Here is a 15652-nt window from a genome sequence, read left to right as displayed (position 1 = left end):
GCAGTCTATCATCCAACAAACCTTCAACCACATTCGTCATAACAATATTCAACGTCAGTATTACGACACAGCCCTCTTAAAGACCTTTCACCAAATCTTTGCTAGTCTTACTGAAGCTCTCATCTGGCAAGGCAAAGCTCAAGCGTTTAGCGTCAATATGCTCAGTGCTGCTGACCTTAACATACCCGCAGAGGTATCAACTGATGGAGTTGCAATTTTTGACGGCGTCAATGAAAGCGCTGACAAACTTAAGGAGCTGTCTAAAGAACTGACTCGAGCTGTCTTAACTGATGCTTTCAAACTTCCTCCTCCTGATGCTGACAAAACGGGGGAGAAAGATAAAGCAGCTAGAGCTCAACATGAGCGAAGTCAGTCATAACACAAGAAAAAGAAATAGATAGGCTAGCTCAGTATAGACTAAGTTAGATGTAATCTATATGCCTTATCTATAAGTTTTGTTGTGTAGACACTGACTACTATCAATATATCATATCTGCATTTTTTTATTCCTATTCCTAAGTTATGATATATGATAATATATGTTACTGTGTACTGAGTCATTATGTATCTTCAATTCTTCAATTAAATCATCTATGTTTTATACTTATAAATCTCATTGACTGAATCAAATGCTGATAACATGTTTGACATTGTCCTATGTGCTTATAAAACATTGTTTGTTAAGAATCCATTGAACAACAAATTACTCAGCGCACTCTATATGATTAAACCTTATGCTTTATACTGAGTAAATAGAATATGTTTAATAAGCTGACCTATATCTAAAAACTGACCTTAGACTTACTCAATTAAACCTTTAAAAGTTTAGAGTAAAACTAAGTCAGTAGCTCAACCCTTATGGGGGAGTCTGTTAAGTTGTAATAGGTCAACTATCATGTGGGAGCTCATAATGAGTTCCTCGCTGAATAGTTTTGCCAACATCAAAATGGGGGAGTTTGTTGAAACACATTTCCACATAATTTTGATTTGACAAAATTGTTTAAGTATAATTGAATTACATATTCTAAACACACTAAGTTTAAATGCTTTGATTTATTCTACTAATGTGTTTGTTCAATATTGAGTTAAAATTGTTTATAAGACACAAGAATTTAAAGGCCCAAGCCCAATACGGAAGTTAAGGCCCAAGTCAAACAACTCAGTACAACTCGGCCCGCGTTTGGTAAAACGTTATCGCTTTGGACAAAACGCAACTCAGCAAGAGAAGGATCTAGAAGACCTTCGGGAACAACTTCAAGATGAAGCTGCTGAGTAGTCTCGACAAAGCGTACAAGACAGCAGCTGGCTAATGAAAACTTCCAGACAAAGTATTTCTACTTTGGGTAAAGTTCAGACAACACAGTATGCTGTCCAGTTGACTTTACCATAAAAGGAGAGACAGTCTGCTGAGCTGACCGAGGACAGAAGATACATAATTTTGATTGGCCGAGAGCTCTGAGCAAGTCAGGATGACAACGACAGGTAGCCGTTTCCCTCCAACGGTTATTTCGAAATTCGAAATGACCGATGCCCAGACATCTCTATAAATAGTGCCATCAGAAGCTTCATTCAACACAGAACTTGATCAAGCCATTACGCTGACCAAATTTCTAAACAAGTTCTGCAAGCAAGAAGCAAAGCAAATCTTACACTACAATTCATACATTTGTGTAAAAGTCTAGAGTGATTATTTCAATCGTCTAAAGTGTCTTAGCAAATCTTTATATAGGACAAAACACTTATCATTTCTAGAGATAGAAAGGAGAGGCTGAGTACTCGGTTATAGTACTCAGCGAGAGATTAGGATTGAGTAGAGGTATAGAGGAAGGTACTCTTGTTATACTCAGTTGCTAAGATTGTAAAAGGTTTGAGGCTCTACCTTTAAAGAGCTCAGTAGAGGATTCGAAATCTCAGAACGTGTTCCGGGGACAGGACGTAGGCTTAGAAGAAGCCGAACCTGGATAAATCTGCTGAGTGAAGTATTTCTTACCTTTAACTCCTTATATATATTGCTTGCTTGAAATAACCAAAAACTGACCAAGTAAAGAGGTCAAGCTGAGTTGTGCGCCTTGAACATCTGAGCTTAGGAATAGACTCTAAGTGCTATCTCCTGACTCAAACTAAGAAACTGACCTAGTCACCAGTTGACTAAGCCAGTATCTTGCTGTTTACTCAGCACCGCTGTTAAAACCTTTTTCCTTAGAAAAAGAAGTCTGCCCTAATTGAAAAAAGTTTAAATAGTTCCTAACCCCCCCTTGGAACTATACTTGCAACCTTACAAGGGACCAACATCCCTGTTTGAACATAAGTGTCTGGTAGCTCCGGTATCCAGCACCCATTCAGGTTTGTTTTCCACCAAGTTCAACTCTACCACCACAGCAGCAATGATTTCATCGTTCTCTATCAAATTGGATTGTCCGGTAGGCTTTGTGTTAACATTTTGATTTGAATTTTGTTGGTTCTTCCTTTGGAAACATTGAAATGCTTTGTGTCCGGGTTTTCCACACACAAAGCATTCAACCTTTCGCTTTTGGACCTTTCCATGCTTGAAAGACTTATTCTGTTTGAAGCCTTTTTGGGACTTGTTTGCATGTCCTTTTGATCTGTCTTTTGGAATCACAGCAGATTCAACCACATTGGTATTAATAGAAACAGAAATAGAGGAAAGTTGTTTATCTTTCATTCTGTTTGCTTCTTCAGTTCGCATATGACTAACAAGCTCCTGCAGGTTGAAATCTTTCTTTTTGTGCTTCAGGTGGTTTCTGAAGTCACTCCAGGAAGGAGGGAACTTCTCTAGCAGAACATTGGCTTGAAGCATATCGCACATATTCATCCCCTCACTGAGAACTTCAGCAACAAGGTTCTCATATTCGTGAATCTGATCAATGATTGGTTTCTGATCAACCATCTGATAATGTAACCACCTGCCAACAACATATTTTCTTTTTCCAGCATCATCAGACCCATATTTATCTTTTAAAGAGACCCAAATTTTTTTCGCAGACTTTTTGTTCACAAATATATCAAATAGTGGGTTCGACATATGATTAAGAAGATGTCCTCTGACTGTTTTGTTATTTTTTTTCATACTTAGCAGACTGGTTATCGTATTGTTGAACAATAAGCGACATAGCAGGACCGTTTGGGTCGACAGGGGGATCAGAAAGAACAATATAATCAAGGTCTAATTGCTCAAAAAATATAAGCATTTTCTGAGACCATCTTTTGTAGTTCAGACCGTCTAAGGGCTCTAATTTAGAGAGATCGGGAATGTTTTTTTTGAGATTAGAGCAGACATGATGACGGGCAGAAAATAATCGATTACGGCAGACTCTGGTGCAATCTGAAAGTCCGATCGTCAACCAAGGTTTACACAGCGAGCGTCGCACTAGTGCACTCTAGGGCGAAGCTTTGGAACAGCAAAATATTTAATTGCCCAGAGAAGAAAATCGTAATGGAGATAAAAAAAAATGGTTGAGTAAAATCAGAGATAGTGGAGATAGGATTTTAACTTGTTAAGAAATAGTAAACAAGGTTTAAAATATTTAATGGCCAAATAAAAATCGGGCCCAGTCCGGTCGGGCGTCGCGCGAACGAGCGAGCGCGCGCGTGTGGTTTATTTTGTAAAACCCACTAAACACAATTTAATAACTCTTTTGGCCCAACCCAATATAAACCCTTCAACCATCTCAAAAGTTTCCCATATGGGATACTTAAAGTCACAAAAGACAAGCAAAGGCTAAAGAGCCATTTTACCAAAATCTCCAACAGTTATGTCAACGACGCATGTGTCAATCCTTACTCCATTTTTGAATTTTTTCCGAATCAAATAGAAATCTAATTCATTGTGTTCGGATCTCTGGAAAGGAGGATTTTTAATAATGTACATTGCTGGTTTGCTGTCACAATATATGTATTTGAAGGTAGAGTCTGTTTGAATCCTATGTCTTCCATAATGTACCTTAACCATTGAATTTCACATGTAACGTTTGCTAAAGCCATATATTCAGCTTCACTTGAGCTTTTTGAAACGGTATGTTTCTTTTTGCTTTTCCAAAAAAATTAAGGAGTTTCCTAAGAAAACAAAAAAATCCTGTTACAGACCTCATTGTGTCGTTGCAACTTGCCCAATTTGAATAACTAAAGCCTTTCAAGCTTAATGAACCAGCTGATGAGTAAAACAAGTCTTATGCATGAGTCCTTTAATATATTTGATGATTCTAAATCCAACTTGTTGATGTACTGTTGTAGGACAATCAAGATATTGACTTAATTGATTTACTGCAAAAGTTATGCCAAACCTTATTGTTGTAAGATAAACAAGTCCAAAGCATATTTCCTTGAAAAGCAAGATTCTTGATTTTGAACTCATTATAAAGTGACTGCTGGACTCTCTCAACTTCTTCTTAATCATCTCCTACATAGACAAATAGACAAGTTATAAAATATTGTGATGTTTTTTTTTTTTGTAAATAGAATGTTCAAAGGGAGGGCGAGCCTTGGCGCAACGGTAAATGTTGTTGTTGTGTGACCAAGAGGTCACGGGCGGCCTCTTGCCAAATAAATTGGCAGGGGAAGGCTTGCCCCCACTACACCCTTGTGGTGGGACCCCTCCCCGGACCCTCGCTCAGCGGGGATGCGTAGTGCACCGGACCGCCCTTTTAGAATGGTCAAAGGGTGACTGTCTATAACCAATAGAACCTAAAAAGGTTGTTAATCTGGCAGTTCATTTCTTGCTAGCCTATTTTAGTCCATAAAGAGATTTTGTCAATCTACAAACTTATTTTGTGTTAGAACTAGATTTAAAACCAGGAGGCTAAGACATATACACTTCTTCTGGTAATTCTCCGTGAAGAAATGCATTGTTTACATCTAGCTGGTACCATTTCTAGGTTTTAAGAGCTGTAATAAAATCCAAAAGAAAATCAAGGTATATTAGTTGGAAGCACAAGTTCAGGAGATTAACTAGTTGAACTTATCTAAATATGCACATATATCTTTAAAAATAAGATAAAACATACAATAATTAGCAAGCAAGGAGATAAAATAAGACAATTGTGACGGAATTCCATATTCAGATGTGAGTTTTTCACATGTTTAAGCCGATTTTCTTGGGACTTATAAGGAGCAGATTTTTACTCAATGACCTAACTTCAACTCGACAACGTTAATAACTAAATACAATTAGTTTTAATGTCTAATTTTTCTAAAATTTATTTAAACCTCTGATCACAACAAGAACCCCTTGATAGACAAATATGCTTCGGGTACATGGACAAATTCCTTAATAAAAGTTCAAAGTTGATATGTAAAAAAAAAAAACTAATCTGTGCAACTGAAAATAAATATGAATTATCAAGAGAAGACTATAACAGGCAAGCAAACATCACTAGGTGCTTCTTGCTGGTGAATTGAGAACCAAAATGAGCATTTTATTTCTCCTCCTTGTGCACACATACATTTTATACTTGGAGTCGCCCCGTTTGAGGATTGCAACGAATAAACATCATTGAGTCCTCCTTAATTGAAAACTATTCTTATATCCATGTTTTGGACTGGCCGTCTTGCTAGCAAACATTGCATATTAAAACTCAAAGCTCTTGGCATTAGGTCTCTCGAAGATTGCACTGGATATCGTTGTAGATCTTTTCACTACAACATGAAGCTTTCCATCGTCACCAATTTCAGCAACAACTCTCTCCCGTCATTAGAATCTACACGAAATGACGTAATCTAACCCCCTGCTGTTTTGTGAAATTGATCGGAGATTAACAACTTTGCACCTCTATATTTGAACATAAAGAGAATAAGTGTATACCAAATCACACTCTGCAACTGCAACACAACAACCTGAACCATATGATCATCCATTCAAGACTTCCATCTTTGCTAAAAGTTTTCCAGAGAAAAAGAGCCAACAAAATGACTAGTTTTTGAAGATCTCTAATAAGCTGGAACATTCTCAATGCAACCAAGGACCTGTAAACCAAATCAATACTTAATGAAACAGTGATTGTTACCCATTCAGTGAGCCATAAGCTATTGTTGTACATGCATTAAGTAACCTAAAGTTGCATACACATGTAACAGAATTGCAGCAGAAATTATTGAATTATTCTATTCAAGTATTGAAGTATAGAAGCCAAATCTGATATGCAACTTAAGAATACAGTGAACAAATACAAAAAACAATAAGAGATTTGTTATTCTAAAGCTCAACTTACTTGAAGTTTGAGAAAAGAGAGTTTATTCGCCGGCGACGTTCTACAATCATTGGTAGAATATTCTGAGTTGGCAGGACTGCCATGAAATAGACTGAAGATCCCACATCCAGACATGGATTTTCTCCCAGTTTCTTGATCATTGTTGTTCCTATACAAAATTAAAATTATCATATGCATCAAAATACAAAATTAAAATTATCATACGCATCAAAATTAACTAAGTTTTACCTTCTTTTCCATTAAAACCATCATATGAATCAAAATGAACTAACTTAAAATTAAAGTTCTTTTCTGTTCTTTTCCATTAAAATCATCATATGAATGAAAAATAACACATCTAGGGTTTCGAATTTGATATTTCGTCCAAATCAGTTTCCAAAGATCGTCATCAATTGAAACTGGTCGGATTTCTTTTAATTTCTTAAACATATCAACCTAGATCTATTCAGATTACTTTTAGTTTGTTAAAATTAACTAACTTAAAATTATCATATGAATCAAATTGAACAAAGTTAAAATCAGCACATCTTTTTACCCTAATCCCTATTCATAAGAAAATAAGTTGTTTCTTTTTCTTTTGAATTCTACCATCAAACTATGGCATCACCATTCTTGTTCAAATATTTCCTAGCAAAGCTTAATGGTATTGGAGGCTGTTCAATTAATACATAAAATGATCAGATTAATTAAATATGTGATGGAAATTTGAAGAATTGAAAGCTTACCAAGACATTAGAAGGCTGCATTTCAATTCTGAATGAAGGATTTTCACTTTGCAAATTTGAGATTTCTCTTTCAACAGCCTTGCCTTTTTCTGCCTTTGTAAGTGCTTTCATCCTTAACATACCTTCATGAGCTTGACCTTTTGGGTTTTGAAATTGTTCATCAATAATAGATTTCGATGGCAAGATTTCATCAGAAATATCAATTTCTGGTTCATCAGCTACAGTTTTTTATTCTTGAAATTGTTCATCAACAGGATACTCAATTTCAGTGGCAGAATTGTCAAAACTGATGACATTGAATTCGGAAGCAGTCTTATCATATTCAAATACTAGAAGTGACCCATATTCAATATAGTACTACTCTGCAAATTCTCTCCATCCGTTTTGCAGCCAAATTTCACCCTCACATTTCACAGTATCCACTCTACATTTTTTGCCGGAAGGGACCTTCAAAATTACAGGATTCGAAAGATAGCCTCCAAAACTTGGAAGTTCCTGTTTATTTGAATATGATTAATTATACATGTAACAGATCAAATAACTTAGAATTGAAGCAGAAATGATTAAATCATGCTTTTCAATTATTAAAGTATAGAAGCCAAATTTGATATGCAACTTAAGAACACAATGAACCAATACAAAAACCGATATGTTAATATATAGAATGATTTTCTTCTTTTCATTCAGATTGTAAACTGATCAGAAAATAAATAGCATTTGAATAAGGCGCATTTGATCTGCAACTTAGGAACAAAATGAACCAATACAAAAACTTCATGTTTATTCCCATAAATAATTCAAATTTAACAAGCAACAATAATAAGAGATTTGTTATTCTGAACCTCAACTTACTTGAAGTTTGAGAGAAAAGAGTTTATTTGCCAAGAGAGAAGGGAATTTATTCGCCGGCAACATTATGCAATCATTGCTAGAATATTCTGAGTTGGTGCCAGTGCCGGGAACATAGAGTGAAGATCTCACATCCAGACATGGATTTTCTTCAGGTTTTTTAATCATTGTTTTTCCTGTACAAAATTAATTAAGTTTTACCCTATTTTCCTTGAAAACAATATATGAATCAAAATGAGCAAACTTAAAATTAAAGTTCTTTCCTTATTTTCCATTAAAATCATCATGTGAATAAAAATTAACTAAGTTAAAACTACAGTAAAACCCATGTATATGAATACTCTATATATGAATAACCTCTATTTTGTTATAGGTAATAACCTCTGTTATCAAACTCTATTTAGTAATAACCTCCCAATTATTATACAAATAACACGATCCCAAGTGTATTCCTATATAGAGATTTTACTTTAGCATGGTTTCAAATTTGAGATTTCTTCCAAATTAGTTTCGAACATCAAATGAACCTGTTCAGTCAATTCAGATTTCCCTTAATCTGTTAAAATGAACTAACTTAAAATTATCATATATCATATGAATCAAAATTAACAAAGTTAAAATTAGCACATCATTTTTCCCTAATCTCTATTCATAGGAAAATATGTTGCTAAGAAATTAAGGGGGGTTTGAGGGATGTTTTTCAATTCAGATTTCTCAAAAGAACCTGTTCAAATGATCATCCTCAAACGAACCTGTTGAAATTTCCCCATCGCTCATAATAAAAATAAATAAAAATTAAGACAGAAGTTTACAGAAGTTACCTTGCTCCATCGCCTCAGCAGCCACCCTCATATATCTCTCTCTGCAGATATCTGTTGAAATGGGCAGCCAGAATAGTGTTTATATATTCCCTCCCACTTGGTTAATGGTAATTCTCCAATATCCCTATAAAACCTACTTACCAACCACAAACGTATTTTCCATTTATACATTTATTGAAACTATACATTGCTTGAAAGCCCAATTACATACTTCAAAATTATATAGGAAAATGATTAAAAAAATTAGTATATAGGAAAAAATTACATTTAGGCCCTGTTTGTTAAAGAGCGTTTTGGGATAAAAATAGCGGTTTTGACCAACTTTAGAAGTTTGACCACTGAAACCGCTAATTGGAGTGTTTGGTGGAGAGAGGTTTGGGAGAGAGTTTTGGGATGAAAACGCTAATTTAGAAAAAGCTCTTAAAATGAGATTTTTCAATTAGCGTTTTGCAATATTAAAATTAATGGACTTTTTTAACCCTAATAGATAGGCTCTCTCTTCTCCTGCGCCAAAATTAATGCTTTTATTCGTCTTTTTGCACAAACCGCTATTATCAATCAACTAATTTTTACCAAACAGGTCTACACAAACAGCTAATCAAATCAGCTAGTCAAATCAGCTAATGTAATCAGCTAACAGCTAACAACTAATGTAATCAGCTAACAGCTAACAGCTAATTCCCAAACAGGGCCTTAATGTTTGTGGAAGAATTTTTTATCTCCAAAATATCATCCTACTACTACGTTAGCATTTTTTTTTGGTAAGAAAGGAAAGGAAAAAAAACAAAACCAACAAAAAACCTACACCGGGATCAGTCTAGGAAGGCTGACCCCAATCCTATCCTCTAGGAGAGAAGGCAAAAGAAAAGAAGGAGGAACAGAGAGGGTAGAAACACCTAACATTCTCCCATGCCCAGCAGCTGCTAAGCGATCCGCCACGCGGTTTTGCTCCCTAAAAATATGGGAGAAATTAAGATACTCAAAGGCAGGACGAAGCCTCAAAATAGCTTTGATGAGATTCTGGCTATTCAGACAAACAGTCTGGCTATCTGAAATCTTGTTAATAGCCTCCAGATTATCAGATTCCACCGAGAGCTTTTTAACACCCATGCGAATGGCGAGTTTAATACCTGACAAGATACCCCAGAGCTCCGCAGAAAAGGAGGAGCCCGTCCCCAAGTTATGGGTAAACCCCGCCATCCAATTGCCACCAGCATCCCGAAGAACTCCTCCAGCAGCAATTCTGCCATTGCTAAAGCAGGAGCCATCAGTATTCAACTTAGCAAACCCTTCTCTAGGCTTACTCCAGCCAACTAGCAGGATCTCTTTATCCGGGGAGGGGCGAACAAGGGAATCTCTTTCAAAGCTTTTAGTAATAACAAAGAGCTTCTTCGAGAAGAAAAACAGTAAATCAGGAATAAGGACAGCCTTACCCGCAAATAATTCTTCATTCCTCCACTTCCAGATTTGGTGACAAGTAATAGCAAAGAGGATGGCACCGTGCTCCATGTTGGCCAGCAAGTTCCCCTTGGCTACTTGAGAGAACCAGTCCCTTTCAGAAAAGGCCATGAAGGAAGGGAGGATGTGATGAGGGAGGATCCCTTCCCAGATCTTCTTACTATTTGGGCAATCCCTCAAGGCATGGCACAAGGTTTCCACATTGCCTCTGCATCTACTACAGGCACTAGACTCAGTCAAGTGCCTTCTGTGCCTATCCGCATTCGTAAGGAGCCTGTCTTTGATACCTAGCCAAAGGAAGCTCCTGATACGGTAAGGGATCTTGAGGGACCATATGGACTTCCAAATCTCCAAGGGAGGATCAGCCCTATTAGGGGTAAAAGCTTCATAGGCCGATTTACAAGAATAAGTACCATTATTCGTCAAGGCCCAGCAATGTCTATCCTTATCCTCCTCTTGATTGCTAATCTTCACTCCTCTAATGTTAAGAAGGGTCTCCAGACTAAAGAAAGAGTCGAACTTTGACCAGATCCAGTCTCCCCCCGAGTCCACCACATCAGCAATTTTCCAGGAAAGGAGATCAGCCGACGGAGGGGCATTACACACATCAATCAGCGGTTTATCACCAATCCAGGTGTCATACCAGAAGCTAATAGATCTACCATTACCCACCTCCAGGCCAATCCCCGTACAGAATTCAGCAAACACGGCACTGAGCCCTTTCCAGAGGAAGGAACAGCTAACAACCCTCTCCTTCGGGCCACCAAAGATTCTATCTTTCCGATACTTCCCGCACAAGAGACGGACCCAAAGGGAGGAGGGGCATTGCCACATTCTCCAAAGAAGTTTCATTAACAGGACTTTATTATTGTCCTTTGCCTGCCTAATACCAAGACCCCCTTTGTTTTTAGGCTGGCAAGCTTCCTTCCACGGGACCAGGTGAACCTTTCTCCCATCTCCAGACTCACCCCACAGGAAACGCCGATTTATCTTATCCAGGTCACTAAGGACAGGCTCAGGAAGCTTACAGGCCTGCATGATGTGGTTCGGAGCAGCGCAGTTAACTGACTGGATCAAGGTAAGGCGACCTGCAAGGGAAAGAGAATTAGCTTTCCAGCTAGCACACAAACCATTAATTTTGTCCAAAATATCCTTGAAAGAGGCTTTGGAAACCTTGTCACTGTGAAGAGGAACCCCAAGATACTTCCCCAAAGAGTTCGTCAGAGGTATGCCAGAGAGCTCACTCAGTCTTCTGCACAAGCTATTGTCCATATTTTTGGAACAAAGCATACGGGACTTTTGGATGTTAACCTTCTGGCCAGAAGCCTCGCAAAAACAATCAAGGATATCCATAACTGTTTTAATTTGCTCCTCATTACCCTCAACGAAAAGCATGACGTCATCAGCAAAGAGTAAAAGGGTAATAGGGGGGGCAATGTCTGTTGATAGAAACAGGGTGGAGAGTCCCTTTGCACACCGCCTCTTGGATCAGGTGAGACAGTCTTTCCATGGCAATAACAAAGAGGAAGGGACTCATAGGATCTCCTTGACGAATTCCTCTGGAGGGAGAAAACTCATCCGACATGTCCCCATTGATCATGACCTGGAAAACAGGAGAGGAGATACACTTCTCAATCAAAATCCTCCAGTTCTCCGGGATGCCAGCTTTGGCTAAACTATCTAGAAGAAAGCTCCAGTTCAATCTATCATAGGCTTTCTCCAGATCTAGTTTGAGGGCCACAATCCCTTTCTTACCTTTCTTAATCTTCATAGAATGGACAACCTCCTGGGCAATAACAACGTTATCCATCAATTGTCTACCAGGAACAAAGCTCCCTTGGTTCTGGATAATTATATCCGGAAGGATCTTCCGGATTCTATTAGCCACAATCTTAGTAATAGCTTTATACAAAACATTACAAAGACTGATGGGTCTCATCTGGAGGAAGGAGGAAGGCTTAACAACCTTAGGAATCAAGACAATGAGGGTTTTATTAACCGACCTGATATCGTTAGAGCCACCAAAAACACCTAACACAAAACTGTATATGCCCTCCTTAACAGTATCCCAGTGTTTATGATAGAAACTAGTGGGGATACCATCAATCCCAGGAGCCTTAGTGGACCCTATGCTAGAGAAGGCCAGATCAATCTCTTTAAGGTCAATAGGATGGAAAGCATCTTTAATAGCCTCCTCCCCCAAACGAGGAAAGGAAATACCAGAGTGGGCACTCTCCAAGTCCACAGCTTCCTCTCTAAACAGGTCCTTGTAGAAATCAAGGGCTGAGCGACGAATGTCTTCCTCTTCAAAAATCCACTCGCCACTAGCGTCCTTGATAGCATCAATCCTATTCCTCTGTCTCCTAATGATCGTAGAGAGATGAAAAAACCTGGTATTCCGATCCCCGTCTTGAATCCAGGCCTTCCTAGACTTCTGGAACCAAAGAAGCTCTTCCTGTCTAAGCACAGCTTCCAACTTGTTCTGGAGAGCTCTAAGGTGACCATTTAAGCTATGGTCGAAACGAGCCTCCAAGCAACGCTGAACGCCTTCCATCCTCCTCAAGAGTTTATTCTTCCTCCTGATAATATGGCCAAAGATGTCTTTATTCCAAACAAACACCTTCCTTCTGAATTCCTCAGCAGCGAGGAGAACATCAGAATGGGGATGCCAATTGGTTTTCACGAAATTCCTAAAGTCGGGATGAGAATCCCAAGCCACAAGATATCTAAAGGGTCTGTTACCTTTCAGCCGGTTACTTTTGACCAAATTAATGAGGATAGGGCAATGGTCAGAGTGACGGAATGGGAGATTCAGCACCTTGACCTCAGGAAACCTACAGATAGCCGCAACATTAGCATACACCTTATCCAACCTCACAAACAAGCTATTTCTTTTCCAGGTAAATTTGTGGCCAGCAGCACCCAGGTCTGAAAGCCCACACAGATCCATACTACGCTTGTGGTTAAGGCACCGGTTCACATAATGATTACCCCCTCCTCTCTGATCACTTAAAAGGGCAATATCATTAAAATCCCCGGCCACCAACCAAGCCTCCACCATGTTAGAGCTAATAGAATGAAGGATCTCCCACAACCTTGTACGATTAGAAAGAACAGGATCGGCATAAACAAAGGTAACAAAGAAAGGTTTATTACCAGGGTAGCACACCTTACTATGAATGAACTGACAGTCCATACTAACAATATCAATATTAACAAGACCTGGCTTCCAAAAGAGCCAAATCCCCCCAGCCCGGCCAGTAGCCTCCGATCTGACACAATTCCAATTCTTAAACTTTCTAACCACCTCGTCTGCTTTGGCTCCACTGACCTTGGTCTCTAGAAGAACAAAACAGGAGGGGTTAAACTGTTTAATAAGATCATTAACATGAATGCGGGTTGCCTTGCTCGCCGCACCTCTAACATTCCAAACAAAGAAATCCATCAGAAAGGAAGACTACTAACACAAGCCCAAACCCTAGATCAGGTATTTATTCGGGGCTCCTGAGAGCCTAGAGGAAGTCCCAGAAGGTCCCCTTTTAGCCCAAGAGTCTAACCCATTAAGGTTCTTCTTAGGTTTCACTTTAAGTTTTTTCATGTTCATCTTACTCACTCCTATAGCTTTTCCAATAGGAGCATCCACAGGAGGATTCAGAGAAACAGCCTTACTACTCGACCCTTCCCCTGTAGAAAGGTGAGACTGGAAGCTCCCTTTATCCTTAGCATCAGAGACAAAGAGGGGATTAATAGATTTACCCCGACTAGAAATAGGCTCGACCGATTCCAGACCAGGCATGCTCAAATCAATCTGTTCATTGGAAGGGTCCGATTCCCGACCTTCCTCCAGGGACAAGACACCGAACCTAGACCCTGAGCCAGAAGCTGAGACCACACCAGCCTCACTCCTCTTCTTGATATCCGGGGGTCTGACCTTGATCTCAGGGGCAATCTGGAGCGTAGTCATCTTCCGACTAATATCTGGCGGATGAATAAAACTAACATTAGCACTTGGCTTCCTTCTCACTGACCTCTTGGCCAGCATCCATGGCCCAAAACTCCTTTCTTCCCCTTGACTTTTCTCAGCTCCACCTATGATAGGTTGCATCAACTCCTCCGCCTCCTTCCTCTTCTTAGGACATCCCTCAAATGTATGGCCAAACATACCACATTCAAAACAGATATTATGTATACCTTCATATTCAATATGAAAAACCTTATTCTGAATACAGAATTGAGAAAGAAGAGGCTTAGCAAGATCAATATCAATACAGACCCTGGCAAACTTGCCTCTTACTGCCCCAATGGTAGTCTTATCGACATGGTGGACCTTACCAACCAGGCTACCAATCTTGTTCAGGAATCTATCACTATAGTATTCAAGAGGAATGCTTGGGAACCTAACCCAAGTAAGGATTCTGTTAACAGAGCAGTCATGGGGGTCAAAATTTGGGACCCAAGGTCTCAGAGCCAAAACATGATTGGAGATAATATACGGTCCACCATTGACCACCGCATTGTAATCCTCAGCCCTTGTGAATCTAATGACATAATAGTCATTATCAAGGTCAGTGATGGTAACCTTCCCTTTCTTAGCCCATTGAGCCTGAATCCTCTGGGCAAAGTAGTTGAAACTGATTCTTTTCCCCAAAACAGTGACAATTAATGCCAATTTCCACTTGGATCTCATGACCCGCTTGTCTTCTGAGGAAAGACGGATCCTAAGACACAAAGGGTTCTCAGGCTGACCATCCTCAGAATCGGAATCGGAGAGAAAATCCCCATCATCGTTCTCAAAAGTATCCTCCTCCATCATGGGTTCCTCCTCCACCACCCCTAACAACTTATCCCTCCAGGAGGAAGCTCCCCCATCCTTTTGATAACCTTGGGCATGCTGGCCCTGAGTAACCCGAGTGCCTGGGGATGAAACACCTTCCATAGTTTGTCCCGGAAGTAAAAGACTTAAGTCCCCCGACACAAATGCCTGCGCGGCTTGCGCGGCCTGCGCTGCCTGCGTGGCTTGCGCGGCAAGCACGGCCTGCGCGGCCAGCGCGGCCTGCACAAGCCGCAAAGAATACCCTGCTTATGCGACCGGCACTCCCAGAGCACCAAGCGCAGGACGCGTCCCCCCCATCACAACGTTCTGCTCAACCCCACGGTCCACAGCCGAAAACATCGGACCTTCTCCTTCCCCAACGCCAGACGCGGCAGCCGCAGAACCCTCCCTTCCTTGATCCAGATCGGCCACCCCAACCACCGAAACAGGCACCGAATTAACCAGATCTGCCTCCCCACCATCAGCCCACTCCGATCTACTACGATCCCTGGACCGATTCCTCGGTCTTTCGTTACTCCGCCGTCTACCCCGAGGAGATCCTTCTGATCTCCCATCATCAGCCGCCCAAGCCTCCTCCTGTACCAGATCTGCACCCAGCCCGCGCCCCGCAACCGGACTCGCCAGATCCAACACCGGCCTTCCGCCCACCTTCACCGACCAATCCACCCTTCCCTTCGCAGTCGCCTTCGTCATCGCCACAGAGAGAGAGAGAGAGAGAGAGAGAGAGAAAAGGAAAAAGAC

General features: G+C 40.0%; 1 protein-coding gene across 2 annotated transcripts; it reads right to left on the bottom strand.

Moving 5' to 3' along the window:
- Positions 1–5226: 5226 nt before the first annotated feature.
- On the bottom strand, positions 5227–8752 carry LOC136225798 (uncharacterized). 2 transcript variants are annotated; one of them, XM_066013913.1, is made up of 6 exons: positions 8620–8752; positions 7802–7974; positions 6950–7444; positions 6225–6372; positions 5819–5979; positions 5227–5744 (listed from the first exon to the last, which is right to left on the bottom strand). In XM_066013913.1, the coding sequence occupies exons 1-3, from the start codon at positions 8648–8650 to the stop codon at positions 7307–7309; spliced, it is 342 nt and encodes a 113-aa protein (XP_065869985.1). In that variant the 5' UTR covers positions 8651–8752; the 3' UTR covers positions 5227–5744; positions 5819–5979; positions 6225–6372; positions 6950–7306. The 2 variants fall into 2 exon arrangements, with proteins under 2 accessions (XP_065869985.1, XP_065869984.1); XM_066013912.1 differs by having other exon boundaries at positions 5227–5979.
- Between the last annotated feature and the right edge of the window lie 6900 nt (positions 8753–15652).

Source organism: Euphorbia lathyris, chromosome 4 (genome assembly GCF_963576675.1).
Source record: "Euphorbia lathyris chromosome 4, ddEupLath1.1, whole genome shotgun sequence".
NCBI classification, from domain to species: domain Eukaryota; kingdom Viridiplantae; phylum Streptophyta; class Magnoliopsida; order Malpighiales; family Euphorbiaceae; genus Euphorbia; species Euphorbia lathyris.
This window is presented reverse-complemented; position numbering and strand designations above follow the sequence as displayed.

Coding starts and splice junctions, on each gene's coding strand:
- LOC136225798 (XM_066013912.1), bottom strand. CDS start 8,650: ATGAGGGTGGCTGCTGAGGCGATGGAGCAAG. Junction 7,975..8,619: donor TGCTGAGGCGATGGAGCAAG/GTAACTTCTGTA, acceptor AATTTTGTACAG/GAAAAACAATGATTAAAAAA. Junction 7,445..7,801: donor TCTTTTCTCTCAAACTTCAA/GTAAGTTGAGGT, acceptor TCAAATAAACAG/GAACTTCCAAGTTTTGGAGG.